Source organism: Populus alba, chromosome 1, assembly GCF_005239225.2.
Source record: "Populus alba chromosome 1, ASM523922v2, whole genome shotgun sequence".
Lineage (NCBI taxonomy): Eukaryota > Viridiplantae > Streptophyta > Magnoliopsida > Malpighiales > Salicaceae > Populus > Populus alba.
Genome location: NC_133284.1, coordinates 26,188,168 through 26,207,486, shown reverse-complemented (window position 1 = coordinate 26,207,486; position 19,319 = coordinate 26,188,168). Strand labels below are relative to the sequence as shown.

Below are 19,319 nucleotides of genomic sequence, written 5' to 3'. Positions count from 1 at the left end.
CTCCTTTCGTAATATCACATTGCTGCTGCTGGCCTTGATTTGTATATCAGTGGTGTTGGGGACCAAGTAGAGGATCTTAAGAATCTCATAACCTATAATGGATTTGCCGGATTGTGAGGCTCAGGCGGCCTGTGCTCAAGATTTGGATGAACTGGGTACTGTTTTCCATTTTGGGCATGAATATTAAGTGATAAAGCAGTTAACAAGCAAGATGATGTATAATTTGTGGTGTCTGTATTTTTAAGTATATTTATTTTTTACAATCTATTTTTAATAGTCACATATCAAAACAATCCAAGAATATATATAAAAAAATAAGTAAAAATTTCAACCAGCACTAAACACACGCTTGATTACTGTGGAATGGCGATCTCCAGCAGAGGCACGGCCTCTCCTGGAGCCTATAGAACTGCATCGAAATATACTTTTTCACGGTATCCTTCCGATGAGTCGATATGGATGGGGACATAGTCTGTATATGTGGTTGATGAGATGCGGAAAGTTTGACGGTACCCTGCCCAGTGCATGCAGCAATTATAATGGTCGACTCACCTTGCTGCCAAGATGGTTTGATGATGCGGCCAGATGTCCAGACGAGTCCAGGTGGCCTGTTTATTTCTTGGGAATCATGAGAGAGGAGTTTTAGTACAGCTGGATATAGTTTATTATATTATTATTGTGTTATTGAGTGGAAAAATGGAAAAATTAAGAGGTTTTGTTTCGAGGGTAGTTTAGTATTTTCTAGAGGTACATTGGGTATTAGAAGATTGTTAGGAGATCTATGAGGTTTTTTTATTTTATTTTTCATCTTTTGAAGTCAACAAAATCTTGAGCTGTTGATTGAGGGTTATTTACTCCTTTTAAAAACTTTTTAAAAAATCAAAATACTTAATTACCTCTCATGTAACAAAAATTAAATAGTTGAACAATAGCTTTTTTTGGTTTCTCATTTATTAGAGTACAATAAAAATATGGTTTTATCCTTAAAAAAAAAAATCAAGACATGCTCCTAGTGGTAAATGATAGGCAATTTATCATCTATGATTGTTTTTTTCCTTCTATCTTTTCTTTCTCTTTCAAAAAAAAAATGAATGTTTATTCTTTTTTTTTACAGTTTTCAATTTCAGTCCCTATATTTTTTATTAATTATTTTTTTCCTTTTTCCTTTTATAAAAAAATTATGTTTTCAATTTATTCTTTAAATTATAATTTTTCATATATATATTTTCAATTCGGTCCTTACTCTTTTGATTTTTAATTTTTTTTCCTTGGCTCTTTTGTTAAATTTTTGTTGGTTTTCAATTTTATCCTACAATCAAAGCTTATGTTTTATTGTTTTCAATTTAATCCTTATTTTTTTTTTATTTCCTTTTCTTTTGTTAAAGTTTTTTTTTTTTCAATTCAAATTTTTTTATGCCCTCTAATTTATTTCTTATTTTGATTTTCATTCTGAATATTTTAATCATAATTTGTTGTGTGATTGATTTTTTTTTTTCAAGCTTTATCTTTCTACGTTTGATTTGTTAGAGAATTAGCTTTGTAATTTTTTTTATTTGTCGTGGTTTTGATCTAATGACATACGTAACAAGTTTGAAAAGTTCATGCAGTTTGAGATTTTTTTTCTCACTTTTTTTTATAATTTTATCATTCTATATTATTTAAAAAATAATAATTTGTGGTTATTTTCAATTTCTTCTCTATTGATTTATCATGATCTCATGGCTTAGACCATGAGTTTTACAAGCTTTTTTTTTAATAGAGGTTTTTTTTTTTAATATTTTGTTTGTATTTAATTTTTGAAGATTTTTTTTTATTTTATACTAATGAGATTTTTTTATAAAAAAATATTTATTTTAGAATAATATTTCTAATATGTTTGGCCTTACATACTATTTTTATTTTATTTTATTCAATCATTTTTGTATGTGTTTCTATTTTTATTATCTTTTATTAATTTTAATAAATAAATTTAGTAAACACAAATGGGTAAATTTATTGTTTTACGAGATCAAATATCTTGATTAATATTTATTTTTTGAGTTTTTTTATTTATTTATTGTTAACAACTTCTTGTGAAAGCTTGGGGTCCCTTGTGGTAACAACATTCCATCCTTTTTGGAACAAGAAATTAGAGGGGGGGGGGGGGGTGAGGGTATTCGGTAGAGCTAGGAAATGTGTGGGTAGACTTGGCCGTAGTACAAAAATGGCTAAAATGCTTGGACGTGGCATTAGCTGGCGTTAGTTGAAAGGTTAGGCATGTGCCCTTTGAGGGCTGTGGGGCCACCATGTCTCATAGCCACATGAATTACTACTTAGCCGTAGCCAGGCAATGACCTGGCTAGGTTGAAAACTGAAACCCATTTTTTCTCCTTTAACAATTTTTTTTATAGCGTATATAAAAGAGAAGCAATTCAGTTATTTTTTAAAATAATTTTAATTTAAAAATATATTAAAATAATATTTTTTTTATTTTTTTAAATTATTTTTGATATCAATGAAGCAAAATAATTTAAAATAAAAAAAATAAAAAATTTTAAATTTTATCAAAACCATTTTTTCTTCATTTACAGTATTCTTAATCAACTTCAATAGAAATAGAGAAAAGAAGGCGATGTTCTTTTTCTTTCGGTGTTAAAGCCAAAGCATAAGGTAATTTTACAAGGTAGAGACTTAATGAAATCATCTCTTTCTTACCATCTACACCAACCTTCTTAAAATTTAATAGAGAAAGTTATTAAATCCATGCGGTCTACTATCCAGCTCATGCCTCAGATGAGAATTAAGTAAATTTTTCTTGAAAATGTAAAGTAATCAAGTCACAGTAATGATTTTTTAATTTGAATTTTTATATAAAAAAAAAATAAAAAGCTTGCGCCAGAGGTTTTAATTTTATAAGATCCCTAAAATTCACTTGTTGAAAGTAGTGTTTTTACACCTGCTCCGATGATTGATCCGGCTCAAGGTCCGAGTCATGAGTTTTGACCGGGTCAACCTTGATTTTTTTTATAAATCAAAATGATATCATTTTGATTAAAAAAATAAATAGTCAATGAGTTACAACCGAGTTTTTAACTAGATCTTATCTGGTCAACTGGGTTTTTAACTTCCCTTATTTTTTGATAAACTCAACCCAATTCCAACCCCTGGTTTGCTAGGTCCTAGGTTGACCCACCAGGCCGAGCCGAGTTTTAAAACTATGGTCGAAAGTATGTCTATGACGGTGAAAAGAGATTAATTTTTTGGTTTTGGTTTCTTCTTTTTTATGTTAAACTGAAAGAACCATCTTTTTTTATTGTTACAATATATATATATATATATATATATATATATATATATATATATAACTAAAAGGCATAAGCTTTTTACTATGATTGAATTATTGTTCATTCTCTTACAATACAGGATTGGAGCAGTGTATTGTTTATGGTAATTTTCACTTTGATCCTCAAAATTTTATTTTGCTTGATTTGACCTTTTGAATCACAAATTAGCCCTCAATTGCATATTGTTTTAGGAGGGAGGGTTGAATTGAAAGTAGGGACTGAAGTTAAAATCTCAAGTAATATAATGGTGGTTGAAAGTTTCGTTAAAACATTTATTTTAAATCCCTATATTTTTTAGATATTAGGTAACCAGTCCCTTGAATTTAAAGACAATATATTTTGGTACCTAACTTCATTTTATTTTTTTTTAGTCCTTTTCTGTTGGAAGGAGAGAAAGGGAGTCGTCAAATTACTTTTAAAACACCTAAAACAACATATATGAGCTTGGAAATAATTTTTGTTTCGAGTGGATTTCAAGTTTTAGGGTTGTCTATCATCTTTTTGGTGGCCATGGATTAGTTTAACGAGATCTTTAGAGTGTTTTCTAAGTGTTTTGGGTCAAAATGGGTTGAAAATGAGACTTTGGATGAAAAAAACAAAGAATGTCGCTTTCCCAACCACCATAAGTGTCAAATTATGGATTTCTCATGCGATGTATTGTTTATTGACACAAACAACAAATCCTTTCTTTTTAAATAAAGACTTGCATACGGAACGTTGCTTTATTGGGCAAGCGATGATGGCCTTGGCTTACCAAGCCTATCAGCGTCTAGCCTAGTTCTTTTTTATTTTTTTTTATTATTATTTTTAGTTTTTAAAAAAATAATTCATTATTTGTGTATATTTTTTCAAATAAATTTTGGGTTTATATTTTAATTAGATTGTGATTATTTTTAAATGATATTGGGTTTGTTTAATTTTTAGAGAGGTAAGTATGATTTATCTTTTATTTTTTTCCTTAATTTTATATAAATTAAATTTAAAAAAATATTGATTTTTTTATAAGATTTTTCATATGTGCAACCTTGCATTTTTTTTAATTATTGTTTAATAAATTTTATGTGTGTGTCAGTTTATATTATAAATTTTATGTGTTTTTCTATTATAAATTTATTCTGATAGAGAAATTCATTAAATATAATCAGGTAAATTACCCATATTACGATGTTAGATATCTTGATTTTCATTTTTAGCTTAGTTTTCTCAATTTCATTTTTGTTTATTGTTGATGAATTTTTTTTCGTTACTTTACACAATAGATATTGGGTTGTTTAATTAGATGCGTGTATATGTCTTTTAATTTACATCTAAGAGTATTTTTTTAGTGTAAAAAAACATGTTGGAGAGTTATATATATTCATTTTTTATTATGTTTTAATGTTTAGGATTTGATGCCTATTCTTATGATATTTTAGTTTTTTTTCTTTGAATCTTTTATGAAAGTTTCATTGTTTTTAGTTTTACCTTTCAATCTATGTTTTTTTTTCAATCTTTGTTCTTTTGATTTTTATCATTTTTGTAATGCTTTTATTCTTTTCAATTTAACTCTCAAATTTAAAACTTATTGTTGTCTTTTGATTTATTTTTTATTTCAATTTTAACATTCAATATTTTTATTCTATTTTCTTTTTTTTTTTGAATTTTTTTTTGTTTTTTTAGTGATTTAAACCCTCACAATTTTTTCAAACACAATGTTCTTGGTTTTATAATCGGGTCATGGTTTAAAAAGTTAACATTAATTGAATTTTCTATATTATTTTTTTTTATTTTTCTTTCTATGAAATTATCCTATTCTCATTTATTTCTTAATTTGTTAACAAATAAGATTATTGAGATGTTTTTGGAATATTGTGCAGATATATTTTCATAGCATTGACAAGCGTTCATCTTTTGCATTGAATTATTGTTTTTTTTTCTTTGTTTGTTGTTAATATCTTATTTTTCTAATGATATTATTAAATTAACAGAGTTTATTAAACTCACTCGAGCTAATTACTTGAATATTATATTTTTTATTTTTGATATTTATTTTTTAAAAAATATTTTTTATGCCAAAACAAAGGTTGGCCCTGATATATATATATATATATATATATATATATATATATATATATATATATATATATATATAGAAAACATTTGGTATCATGGTAGTTTCATCTTTCACCACAAGAATTCACAGTTTTTACCAACGACAATATTCCGTTGGTGTGTGATTAGGAGTTCGTCGGTAAATTATTTACCGACTACATTACCCGACGAAATACGTCTGTCAGCTTACCTTTCGTCGGTGATTCCACATTCCGTCGTTATATCGGTCAGAAAAACAAAAAAAATATTTACCAACGGTTTTACAAATGGAATTTGCGCGCAAAAAAAAAAAAAAAGTTTCATGCTTGAAAAATACTGACGGATTTTAATCCGTCGGTGGTATCACAAGTCACCGACGGTTACTTTCCGTTGGTAACTTGGTTGGTGAATTGTTGAAATACCGACCAAATATATCCGTCTGTCAATTCGTCGGTAAGTTAAAACACCGACGGAATAAGTCCGTCGGTATATCTGTTAGTGAGTCATAAAAATACCGACCGAATTTATCCGTCTGTAAATTTGTTGGTGATGGTCTCGGCTACTGTCTAATGCCGATGGATTAATTCCGTCGGTAAATCCCTCTGTAATTTTTTTTAATTATTTTTTTAATTATTTTGAATACATAATATAAAAATGGTATAAATTAATGGTAATAAAAACCAATTATGCAAATAAAATTTATAATAAGCATCAAAAACAAAAATGAAAGATAAATAATATTCATTACAAAATGAATGTGTGTCAAAAAAACATAAAATGAAATTTTAAATGTAAATAATGTTTATTAAAAATTAATATAAAGGAGGAGGAGGAGGAGGAGACTGGCTGTTATGTGGCCAAAAAGGATTTGGTGCACATGTTCCACCTTGTGCCATGTTCATGACCATTTGAAGAAGCTCTTCATAGGCCGCTCTTTGTCGTTCAGACTCCGCTCTGTGTTGTTCAGACTCCGCTCTTTGTCGTTCGGACACCACTCTTTGTTGTTCTACGAGTTGTGTGTACGCCTCTGATAGGTGGTCATACTTTTCGGTGAGCAGAGCCGTGTGTTGTTGCAAGGCCACGAACTCCTTAGATTGGGAGCTCGATACTGATTGGAAGCTCCCGACGGTTGAAGCACTACGGGTCGACCGCAAGTTGTCGGACGTAGTGTTGGAGAGCCCGTAAACCTGATTTTTATCGGGTCCACCTGACGATCCAGCCTCCATCCATAAATCCGGATCGAATTCCAAATGGGTCAAAGGATCGTCCCCGTATCTCTCCCTCAACCGATTATTATAGGTATCTTGAAAATAAAAAAAGTAATCATCATATTCAATTAATAAACATAATAATAACTTACAAAATAAAATGGTTGAACAAACATACCACAAAATGTTGAGCACGCCTGTCAACAAACTATTGCACCCCTTTTTGGTGGTCTTAACTCTGCACGTGCGTCTCCACAAACAGCTCCATAGGGCTCGGCTCATGTCCAAGAGATGTAGCATATAATGAAAAAAATTTATTAACAACAAATTAATTGAACGATATATTTTATTTAAATTAATCTTACCATCCGTTTCACATGTGCAACAAATAGAACGGAGCCGCCGGTGTGCGTTGTGACCTAGCCATGAATTGACCGATTCCGGTTGCCAACACTGGACTGTGAGCGTCATGTGAACCGCTCAGATGTCACGTGCTGAAGATAGTGCGACCATATATCCTCCGGGATGTATATCGGTTTGAAATCCCTCCAAACTGCAACATCGTTCCAGCCTTAGAACCCCCTATCCCTCGCAGTTTTTTTTGCCTTTTTTTGGGCTTCGTACCAAAAATCACCCAACCTACTTCACGCAAGCAAAAATTACATGTCGAAACATAATGTTTTTTGTAAAAAAAAAGTTGTTTTGTTTTCGATGTTACCTAGTTGCCGCGTGATTTTCCCACACCCTCCTCACAACAATGTTATGTTTCTCATTCCAGCAGAATCGATTCTGTGTATAAAAAATAATTTTTTAAAATGTTAATAATTTATTTACAATTATATTAAGAATTTATTAGAAATAAGCTGAAAATTATATATTAACACGAACCTGAAATCTGGAAAACCATGCATTGATTTGAGGCATCCATTCAGGATGCTTAGATATCTGACTCCATTGAAACAATGGAATCTCCATCGACAATTTAAACACCGATGATATTACTCGGGCGGCCTCAATGTTTGTGATCCTGAAAAGAAATGAAATTAATTAAATAACAACTTCATAAATTATGTTTTAAATTTGTTTTTTTTTTTAAAAAAAAAAAAACTAAAACCTTAACAAACTTACATTGAAATATCGTCTTTCCATTGTGCCTCGTACTTGAGGGTAAATTGATTCCGCTATGAAGACACGCCGCTTCTACGATGTGAAACAGCGCTAGAAGAGGCAGCATCAGTTGACGACGCAAGTGGTGTAGGTGCCTCTTTTTGAGAGGCACCTAAGAAAATCTCTTCCTCGCTGCTAGATGAACTTGATGCGACTGGATGTGAAGCTCTGGTTTTCATTCTGTGCATCTAACCAATTTTATATAAATAATTATATAATTAAATTCAAATGTTAAAAAAAATTCAACAACATCTCCCCTATACTAGGATACTACCCAAATCCACAAACCTATAAATATTAACAATAGCCACAACCAATTGACCCAATCTATACTAATTATTCCAACATATTCAATTACTAATCCTAAGGTAAATTCAACATTAACAATTACAATTCAACAAATTATTCAATAATTATGCCAATACAAACAAAAACAATAAATTCAAAATAAATAGAAACAATTAAACATAAATCATGCAATAATAGAGTAAAATTAATAATTCTTCCAACATATTCAATTACTAATACTATGGTAAATTAAACATTAACAATATTAATTCAACAAATTATTAAATAATTATGCCAATACAACAATAAAATATATTCAATAAATTAAAAAAGAATTATAAACTAACAATTATTTTAGACCATAGAAAATACCAACTAATAGAAACCTGACAAAGAAAAACAATTAAATAACAATGCAGCTTACCTTAGATAGGGTACACTTAGGATGATGCGTCTTCCCCTTACACAACTAGTCTTTTACCTAGACTCTCACAGACCATAGGTTCTTAGTAACCATAATATTAGGTAGCGATTCCTAAATCTTAATTATAATTTTATAATTAAATCCAAAACCTTTTTTTCCCCAATAACAATACCTTCTCTGAAGGCACGGTAAAGCTCGCCAACACCTCAATCCAAGTGAGGTCCTAGGTAGACCGGGCGTCGGGTTAAGCTATCAGTTTTGACCGGGTTTAATAACGTTATTTGAAATACAACACAATACTAAGCAATCCCTATTTGTCAATAACCAATTGGTTCAATGTTGGTTTGGCACTATGGTAGCTTTCGCTTTTAAAATTGCTTTTGCAATTGCTTTTTGCATGAAAAACATAAAATTTATGTTTTTTAGAAATTTTTTGATATTTTGATGTATAAATGTCAAAATTAAAAAAAAAAATTAAAATCATTTTGATGTATTTTCAATTGAAAAGAACTTTTGAAAAGTACTCTACACCACATTACCTGTTAGAAATGGTTTATATAAAAAAATTATATATGAGGTCCACTCATATTTAGGACTAAAAACCATGTTTTTTTTTTTTTTTAAATGACATAGTTTGGTAAAGGTTTTGAGAAAATGATACGAGTTAGGAAAATATTTGCTATGAGTTTGGGCTTGGTTTTGGAAAATAAAAAAAAAATTATTATTTAGTCTTTGTCTACTATAAGTAATTCATGAACTATGAATGTTTTTCATGAACCATGAATTCTTTCAAAAATTTATAAATATTTATGAATTCTTTTCATGAATTATAAATATTAATTCTTGAACTCTGAACATTTATTATAATTAATAAAAGATTCATGAATTGTGAAGATTTGATAGTATTTTGGTTTTCAAGTTATATAAATAGGTGTCTCGGATGGGTGAGAAATTATCCAATAATCTTTTTAGTGTTTTTTCCCCTCTTTGTTATTGTTTTTTCTAAAGACGTATCATTCCTTCTTTTTTTTTTTTTCTTTTTGTTCTAGAGTTTAGGTTCAATATTTGTAAAGAGATGTTGATTATTATTCATTTAAGTTCATTCAATCTTATTTAGCCGTGTATCTAAAAAGAGTAAATTATTAGAATCTTAAGAAATTTATCGAAGAAAGTCCGTGTGCATTAAATGAAAAGTAATAAAATTTTAATAACAAATAATTAATCAATGATAATAATAAAATTTTAGATTATATATATTCTAAGGACTTTAATAAACAAGTACTCAAATTAATTTCATTTAAGTAAAATTTCAATATTTGTTTAGTTATGATTGTTTTTATATATTTTTTACAAGTTTATATATTTACGTAATATACACTTCAGATCTCTATATTGATTGTATGACCACCATATTTTTTATATATTTACATTATTATATACCAAACGAATCTTTCCTGCGGACGTTAGACAACATTACCAAACATACGCGGTGGTGTCGGATTGCCTGAGAGTAAAATGGTCCCAAATGTAAGGACTAAGGAGTGATAGCCATACGACCGCCATGAATGCCGTTTTAACCCAAAGAAGACATGACCGAGAGAGGTTCGGTAATAAAGAAATGCCTTTGTCGTCATGTCTTCATATATATATATATATATATATATATATATATATATATATATATATATTTGCTGCAGTTTCAGTCCAACCACTAATTTCAACAGCAACGGAAACCACCCACATGGCCACGTGGTCCGGCCTCCCATTTTACGTTACAATTTACACGATTAACACACCATTGATAATTTAATGTTATCATATAAGACTAATACATTACGTTACTTTCACAAAATAAAAAATAATCGAAGAAGAAAAAAAGCCTTTGAGTCAACTGTTTAGTTGTTTTTTTTTTAAAAAAAAAAAAAATTATTGTATTGTTTTTATCGCACGAGTAAACACACCATGCATCCATTTTTTTTGTTATTATTATGTAAAGAAATACTTATTCCAAGTCTCATTTGGTTAGTTTTAAAATAATTTAGAGTGAGTTGTAGTTTTTTAGCTTCTTGTTATATTTAAAATTTAAGATGAGATATGAATAATAAATTGTGTTGGTAAAACTAAATTGTATTTTTTTTTCCCAACAAAAACTATTAAATCTAGATTGACCCAAATCATATAAGTTTTATTTTAAAAAATTAAAATAATATTAGTGTTTTTAAAAAAATAAAGTTAAATCGGGTTTTGACTTAACTAACCAAATCAAACTAAATTAATTTTAAATTGATTAAAAAAAAAAACTATACCCAAACCAAATTTAATAATTATTACAATAGCTACTGCAAAATTTGTAAAGTTTTATTTGCATTTTCGAGCACTCAAAATATAATCTTGTTATTTATTTTATTTTTAAATTTTTTATTGGAACTTTTTTTTTTATCTTATCCCCCAATATTTTATTGATTAGGAATTTGCTAATGTTTTGGATTACAAGTTTAAAAGATTAAATCGAGTTAGTTTAAATATTTTTTCAGTTTTTTTTTAATTAATTTTTGTCGGCACCATTGTTTTTATAAGATTATTTCAATATCATGTGCTTGATTACATGTTTTATGTGTTAACTTAGTTTTACTCGAGATATTTTTTTAATTTATTTGTTATTATTGTTTCATTATATTATCAAATTAATTAAGGTATAACTTGATTATCAATTTTCTCTTATTTTTTTAAAAAACATAATTGTCTTTTAAAATTTTTTTTAGGTTAAAAAGAAGTTTGTTCCGACATGAGGGGCCATGAATATAATATATATCTAAACATCTTAACGAGTAAGAGTAGAATAAAAATATAGTAGATACACATGAGTCATAGACACCCGTTGCCATCCTATTATAATTTAGAATCAAACCCCAAGTGGCATCTTAGGCAAACCCAGTTAAGCAAAAATCTGAAGACGTCAGCAAAATCATCAACATATCGGAGGCATATTTCTTTCCTACTAAGCTCCTGCCAGCCAGCTAACATGAACCATTTGTTCTCGCTACTTGCATTAGTAGACGCGTGCTTGTGTTGCTGTAAGCAAGTAAATTATGGCAGTAAAATTAAGACAGGTAGAGTAGAGTACAGTAGCAGGCAACCATTTGTCTGGTTGCAGAGGCCAGGAGGTGATCGTCATCAACAAGGTTACTTACTATAAATCATCAAAACCAGTCTCACTCATTGCCGTTTCCTTTGCCTTATCCTGCCTTTCCAGTCATCTCAAAAGCCGATTCTAAAGCAATAATTTCCAGCCTTTCTTGCTTATCTATCAGCCTGCCTCTCTCAGTCCCCATATTTTAAAAGTCTTGCTCAAGTATATCCTCTCTCTCCTTCTAATCATTGTTATTATTTTATTTGTAATTATTTATCCATTGTGTAAGATATGTTTTCTATGTTGAATTTGAATTGAAACTCGTCTTTGACTTTTTTACTTATTTTTTTTATCTCTCTCTGAAGCTAAAAGCTTCCTTCTTTTTATACCACAAGAGCCTTTTCTTTCCTTCTTTCCAGTATAATTCTTGGGCTTTTGTTTTTGGAAAAGGTCCTATCTTTGCTTTTTCATGTGTTAGTTTTTGTACAATTTGATTTGGGTTTTTGTTTTTCGAGGTGGGAATTTGTAAAGTTGGCAAGAACTTTGAGTTCTCTTGAGTTTCTTGAACTTCAGCTATAGTTTCTTATTTTTAACATGGTGTTTCAGAGGAAGATTCTGTTTAGTTGTTTTAAACTCATTTTTTATTTGTTAATTATAAACTATAAAGTATTTATTTAGTTGCTTTTATAAGCAGTCTTTGATTGACCACTGAGATGTTTCTGGTCTAAATTCCACTTCCGTGGGCATTTTGGTGGCACTGGTTGCAATTGGATTTGAGGTTAATTCACTTAATCTTGATTTGATTGTGTTTTCAGTATGTCTTAATTGGTCAAGATTGCAATTGGATTTGAGGTTAATTCACTTAATCTTGATTTGATTGTGTTTTCAGTATCTGTGTTAATTGGTGAAGACAATTTTAAGTTCTTTGTTTTCCCAGTTCAAGATTTTCAACTTAGATACTTGTTTTTTGCCGTTTTGTTTCACCTCCTTCTGGTTTTATTTCTGGTTATGTTTTGGCAACCTGATCTATTCACTGTACTGATAAAATGGCAACTGGGCAGGGTGTTTTCTAGGCTCTCATTGGTTATAATCACTTTGGATTAGTTTGTTTGCTTTCTCATTAGGTTGTTGATGTAGATCTTTTCAGCATAGTATGGCTTCTTTTTTTATCTATCATGCTGTAAGTTCCTTGTGTTCACATTTTATGGCATTTTTAGTCTTTGTTGTTTCTTTGTATTGGTTGATTTGCTATATTAATTGAGCTATACTTTATGGAAAGGTTTTTTATTGTTGTAATCTCCAGAATATGTAATGCAAACCTTAAAATCATCCAGAACCAGCCAAGTCTTGACCATTTCTTCACAATTGAGGATATGCTCAATAGATCCCATTTTTATTGAACTTTATTGCTGTATTGGTCTGTCACTTACACTTTCTTATGCATTTCAGGAAGAGTTAGAAGTTTGCATAACTGCAAGAATAAGAGTGTTGAACCCATAAACAAAGCATGAGTCAACCTAAAATCAAGCGTAGAGTGGGTAAATATGAAGTGGGAAGGACAATTGGTGAAGGAACGTTTGCAAAAGTAAAGTTTGCAAGGAATTCTGAGACCGGGGAACCTGTGGCCCTGAAGATCCTTGATAAAGAGAAGGTTCTCAAACACAAGATGGCTGAACAGGTCTGGTTAGTTAATTCTTTTTATGGCAAATTGTTTGTTTCTCATTGCTTTACATGTCTCAAGAGAAACTGATACTATATGCATTATCTATGTTTGTTTTTCAATTGCTTTCTCGTACACTTCTGGAAGATTCTGGCCCTTTTTTCCCTTTTGGATCCTATAGACTTCTTTTATTTTATATATATGCTACCACCTGAAAAGGTGTTCCAATATTGTCCCAGAATTCTAAAATTGCCGTTGTTCTGACAGATCAAGCGGGAGATTGAGACAATGAAGCTTATCAAGCATCCAAATGTTGTTCGATTATATGAGGTCCCTCTCTTAGTCTTCAGCATTTATTACAAGCTATATGCTGTATGCTTATCCTTAAAATTAGTCTTCCCTTGCATCCTTCTCTACCAAATGGGAGCTATATGTTTTATGCTTATCCTTATAATTAGTCTTCCCTTGCATCCTTCTCTACCAAATGGAAGCAACATCAGATTTTCTGGTTCTGTTCTTACATATTTTTGGCCAAGACTGTGAACAATAATTTTGTTCAGTACCAGTTGTCCCATTTTTTCCATATGAGTTAAGTTCTAGCATCATTGTAAAGAATGAAGGATTGTCTTGTATAGAAATAGTGACGGAATCAAGCATGCTTGTAAAAGTTACCTTAAATGACATTTGATTTCTAAATAATTGTTAGGTTTGACCTTGTGATCTTTTTGCCTATTTTAGCTTCGAATTAAACTTTATTTCAAAGAGTCAGTAGCTATCTTAATTGTGTTATGTAAAGCAGTATTTTGATATAAATCTTCCTCTAAGCTTTAGCAGAAAAAAATGTTGATTTTCAGGTGATGGGAAGTAAGACAAAGATATTTATTGTTTTGGAGTTTGTCACCGGGGGAGAGCTTTTCGACAAAATTGTAAGTTTTGTATTGTTATCAAACCTTTTTTTTCCCATTAGTTTATGCTCCACCAGTTTTACTGGTTCAATATCCTTGGTAGAGTTATGGGAATTATATGTTGGGTGCTATTACAAGTACTAGAAATTTGTTGTACACCTGCTAAGGCTCATCTCCTTATCATTGACAATTACAATCTTAGTTGTAATCGTCATGCATTTGTTTTTGTTTATAATAATGCAATCTTGTGTTGATTGGAACCAAAACATTAAAAGGACTGGAAGTTTCTTTTGACTCTTTATTTTCATACCAATTACGGAGCATTTCTTTGCATGCATAATTTTTCTGTTTTAATTCTACGAAGGTAAACCATGGACGGATGAGAGAAGATGAAGCTCGGAGATATTTCCAGCAGCTTATCAATGTAGTGGACTATTGCCACAGCAGGGGTGTTTTTCACAGAGACCTTAAGGTACTCAGAACTTTAATCACCCTGTAACATGTAAATAGGTTGTTTATTTTTGTTCATCATGACCTTCATTGTTCTTCTTTTTTATTGGGTGTTGCAGCCAGAAAATTTGTTGTTGGATGCTTTTGGGAACCTCAAAGTTTCAGATTTTGGGCTGAGTGCGCTGTCCCAACAAGTCAGGGTAACTACCATCAATTCTTCTTCTCATTTGAAGTCTTATAGACATCATTCTGCCAACCAAGTCCCTATTATGGATATTATCAATTTGATTGGTTCAAAATAACAACCTTCATTAAAGCAGGCTGGGATGTACCGAAGCTTATGAATAAGGAAAGAGGCCTATGCTATGCTTATTCTCGAATACAAGCTTTGCCAATAAAAATAGGCGTGGCAGAAATTAATCCTGTTTAAGGCTACTGATAAGAACTATTTCCTTACAGTTACTTTTTTTTTCATGGAAATAATATTTTTGTTGTTTTTTAAAGTCTCTTCTGTGACTCATGCAAGGAAAGCATTTTTTTTTGTGCTAACCGGTTCTTTTTTGGCAGGATGATGGCCTACTTCATACAACTTGTGGAACTCCAAATTATGTCGCTCCTGAGGTTTGGATGACGGTTTATATGCTACAGTTCTTGATCATATATGTTTGCCTTTTAAGCCTTTGGCACATTTATACCTCTATTTTTTTCTGTGTTGCTGTTTAGGTTCTTAATGATAGAGGTTACGATGGGACTACTGCAGATTTATGGTCATGTGGAGTGATACTTTTTGTATTGCTAGCAGGGTATTTGCCTTTCGATGATTCAAATGTTATGAACCTGTATAAAAAAGTGAGCATTTTACAAATTTGATAAAACTGTTCTCCCCCTTTCCTGTGCCCTCTGGTTTTCACTTTACTTCTGCCAAATACAGATCTCAGCAGCTGAATTTACTTGCCCCCCCTGGCTCTCTTTTGGTGCCATGAAATTGATAACTCGAATTTTGGATCCCAACCCTATGACTGTGAGTAGTTATGCTTTATTAACATTCCTTGCTTGAGCTTCTGATTATAATACATTTCCTGCATCTTAGAATGGAGGAAAAAAGAAAGGATTTCTACATTAACTAGTGGTTGGCAACTCTTCTTTTCAAAAAGTAAGAGAGAATTCTACCAAAATTTCTCGTCTTAGATGCTACCAAAATTTCATCAAAATGAGTCTCAGAAATTTATATATGATAAATCACTGCAAAGAACGGTATGTGCATTTTAAGTTATGTTTATTCTTTTTCATCATAATTGGCACAAGGAATAGCTGCTCTGATCCCAATGCTGCCATAACACTGTTGTTGGACAAATAGAGCCTATCCAGTTTTCATGCTAATTTGTTGCATCTATACTGTAAATAGAACTTTATGTAAAAGCTTCCCAGAGTCTAGGCATGTGAATGTTGTGTAACTGAGATTAAATCTTCAGAGATTTGATCAGGTAGCAAGGTTGGAACACTGAAAGGTTGTTACTGCAGTGGATATCATTAGGATGCCTGGACTACTTCTCTAATCTGCAAGTGATGTGTAAAAAGTGTCATGATGTTTGCATTACCTAGGTCAGATATTGCTTCTGATTCTTTGTGTACTGCATATGCATTGGCTGCATCAAGCATATGCTGTTAGACATTTTTTTTTTTTTAAAGTATGTTCCAAGAAGTCTGGGATTTTAAATACTTTAAAATGGCCTCAATGCATGGAAATATTATCATTACTCACAACTTCATATTGTTTTATAATTTTTCTCAATTTACTATTTGTTTTTATGGCAGCGCATCACCATACCTGAAATCCTGGTAGATGAATGGTTTAAGAAAGGTTATAAGCCTCCTGTGTTTGAAGAGAAAGAGGACACCAACTTGGATGATGTTGAAGCTGTTTTTAAGGACTCAGAAGTGAGTTTAAGATGAGCTTTTTATACTTGAACTAGCAAAAAAGTAGTACACAGATTGAAGGAAGTGTTGACAATTTCTTGCACTTCTTGACAATATTGTTTATTAAATCTTACTGTTGTCCTCGCAACAGGAACACCATGTAACAGAGAAGAAGGAAGAGGAGCAACCAACAGCTATGAATGCATTTGAGTTAATTTCTATGTCTAAAGGACTAAATCTTGGGAATTTGTTTGATGGAGAACAGGTTTGTTTGTTGAAAGGCCTTTCTTTTATGTCATAACCTTTAAAACCTGATTTATTGTATTCCAGTGGATGATGCATGTTTTAATGCAAGTACATTAAACATCAGCTTCCTGCTTCTGTGGAAATAAGAGATGATGGTGACATGTTGTCACATTCTTATGCGGACATGGTCTGGTAGTCGGGGGAGTGCGTCTGTTTCTTTGGTGTTGTGTCTGCATGCTTATGCAGCTGTATGCCTTTCCTTGTTTCCCTTGTCATTTAAATATTTCAGAGATACATCAACTTGCCAAATCATCAATACGTATGATAAATGTTATCACCTATGAAGGGATTAATCAGTGTTTCAGAGTATGAACCAATCCAGGATCTCTTACTGCATTGAGACTCTAGTATTGTCCATGTGTTTATCCATTCGAGGCGTCAACAAGAAAATGGATCATTAATTATTTTTTGAAGTTCCTTCCAGACAATTAGAGATATCCAGCTTTGTCAATTATAGTGAGAGATTATTATAGACTGTGAAATTAGAAGCCTCTGTTATGAAAGCAGTATTATTCTGCACTATCAACAAAGTAGCATTGGCTACCTAACAGCATCTGAGATGTTTAAATGAGGATTTCTTTCGCAGCTGATAGGCCATATGATAGGTTTATAATGTCAATTTTTTTGCAATTCCATTAAATATTGGAGCTCGTATGTTTATGATTATATGACTTGCAGCAGGAATTTAAGAGGGAAACGAGGTTCACGTCTAGATGCCCTGCCAATGAAATAATTCACAAGATCGAAGAAGCTGCCAAGCCCCTTGGTTTTGATGTCCACAAGAAAAATTACAAGGTAACAAATTCATAAAGTATTCATTATTCGTTTGACAAAAATTAAAAAGGTCTGAGGTAATGCTTACGGCTATCGTTGTCTTTCTCAGATGAGGCTTGAGAATGTGAAGGCTGGGAGAAAGGGAAACCTTAATGTTGCTACCGAGGTCTGTGACAAACTTATGATTAAACTTACTAATGCTGCCAAAGTCAAGTCCATAGTTATTTTGTGGAATTAATTCACAGTTTCATGCATTTCAATCAGATATTTCAAGTGGCACCTTCGCTTCATATGGTTGAAGTGCGTAAAGCAAAGGGAGACACTTTGGAGTTCCATAAGGTATAGTTTCCTTCTCTTCTTTTTCATTTAATTCATCCATTTGCATCTTGCTCTCATTAAACGAAATGCTACCCAACAACCAATAGGTGCATGCATGATTTGTCATTTTAATTATATATTGACAATGTCTTAGATGATTATCCTGAACCAGAACATCCACAGTTTGTCCCCTCTCATTCAAGTTAGAAACGGTTTATATTTCCGTCTTTCTTGTTCCTTGTCTTCTGCAGTTCTATAAAAACCTTTCAACCTGCCTTGATGATGTTGTCTGGAAAACTGAGGAGGACATGCAAGAAACGAAGTAAAAGTTGTGCCAATTTTGAAGTGTACAAGTACTTCCGTTAACGGCACCTATGCAAATGTGCTATATGTGCCCTACATCTTTGTTCCTTTTGTATTTTTCATCTCTTTCCCTGGAAATATTTTCTCATTCCATAGAAGTAGGCGGGCATGGGTTCTCCACTTGTTTTCCTTGTTATTCATGTTGGGAAACATGGATGCTTCTCATAGTCCTGTTTCTTTTTCTCATTTTCATGGGGTGGTTTGTTTTCCTCTTCGATAGAAAGATTTCAAATTGATGAAAGTACTGTATTCCTGTTGCTCCTTTCTCTCGGAAACTTTTCTCAGAAGAAGATTGTGTTTACTATTGTTTCCATTCTCCATGTCAATTTCGTATTTCTCCAGTATATTTCTGATGTTCTTAGTGCAACTCTTTTCCTTCCAAATTTCAAGCCATCGAGTTTCCATGTGCTAGAGCTGGCCCAAGGGGAGCTTGTAAATTATTCTTCATATTGTTATGTTCTTTTTGTCCTTTTCTTTCAAGGGAAATGTGTATCTCTGTAATCAGTGGTCTTAAACTTCGACAAGGAAGCCAACGCCACCTAGTTTAGGATCGAGGCTGCTTGTTTCTCGTGGGAAACCGATGCCGACTAGTTTAAGGATCGAGGCTCGGAAGATATGATTTTTTTTGTAAGAAAAAGATTAAAAACTAGTATGTTAGAGCATTTCTGTTTAATATGGTTTTATGTCCGACTCAACTAAAAACTTACCGAGTTTAACTTAAAAGAAAGATGGAAGATATGATTCTTTTTCAAAAAAGGAAAAAAGAAGATTAAAAACTGGCATGTTAGAGCATTCGGTTTATGTCTGATTTAACTAAAGTTTAACTTGAAAAAAAGTTGGAAGATGTGGTTTTTTTAATTAAAAAAATCTAGAACTAGTATATTAGAGCATTCGGTTTGATCAGGTTTCATATCTGATTTAATTAAAAACTTGGCCGAGAGAAAGCTGGAAAATATGATTTTTTTTCAAAAACAAATTAAAAACTAGGATGTTTAAATATTTGGTTTAATTGGGTT

General features: G+C 31.4%; 1 protein-coding gene across 9 annotated transcripts; it reads left to right on the top strand.

Moving 5' to 3' along the window:
• The first annotated feature begins 11,524 nt into the window (after positions 1 to 11,524).
• LOC118046988 (CBL-interacting protein kinase 32) lies at positions 11,525 to 18,783 on the top strand. 9 transcript variants are annotated; one of them, XM_073404798.1, is made up of 16 exons: positions 11,525 to 11,832; positions 12,305 to 12,388; positions 13,060 to 13,288; positions 13,538 to 13,600; positions 14,125 to 14,196; positions 14,540 to 14,647; positions 14,745 to 14,825; positions 15,193 to 15,246; positions 15,349 to 15,474; positions 15,557 to 15,646; positions 16,441 to 16,563; positions 16,694 to 16,807; positions 17,527 to 17,643; positions 17,732 to 17,788; positions 17,887 to 17,961; positions 18,192 to 18,783. In XM_073404798.1, the coding sequence occupies exons 3-16, from the start codon at positions 13,118 to 13,120 to the stop codon at positions 18,264 to 18,266; spliced, it is 1,326 nt and encodes a 441-aa protein (XP_073260899.1). In that variant the 5' UTR covers positions 11,525 to 11,832; positions 12,305 to 12,388; positions 13,060 to 13,117; the 3' UTR covers positions 18,267 to 18,783. The 9 variants fall into 9 exon arrangements, 8 of the variants coding, with proteins under 8 accessions (XP_073260899.1, XP_034912004.1, XP_034912007.1 ...); XM_035056113.2 differs by lacking the exon at positions 12,305 to 12,388; XM_035056116.2 differs by lacking the exons at positions 11,525 to 11,832; positions 12,305 to 12,388 and adding an exon at positions 11,887 to 12,060.
• Positions 18,784 to 19,319: the final 536 nt, after the last annotated feature.

What these genes read in the sequence shown, in the direction of transcription:
- LOC118046988 (XM_035056113.2), top strand. Translation starts at nt 13,118, where the DNA reads ATGAGTCAACCTAAAATCAAGCGTAGAGTGGGTAAATATGAAGTGGGA. An exon ending in CGCTGTCCCAACAAGTCAGG is followed by an intron (nt 14,826 to 15,192) that starts GTAACTACCATC and finishes CTTTTTTGGCAG; the next exon opens with GATGATGGCCTACTTCATAC. An exon ending in ATTTGTTTGATGGAGAACAG is followed by an intron (nt 16,808 to 17,526) that starts GTTTGTTTGTTG and finishes TATGACTTGCAG; the next exon opens with CAGGAATTTAAGAGGGAAAC.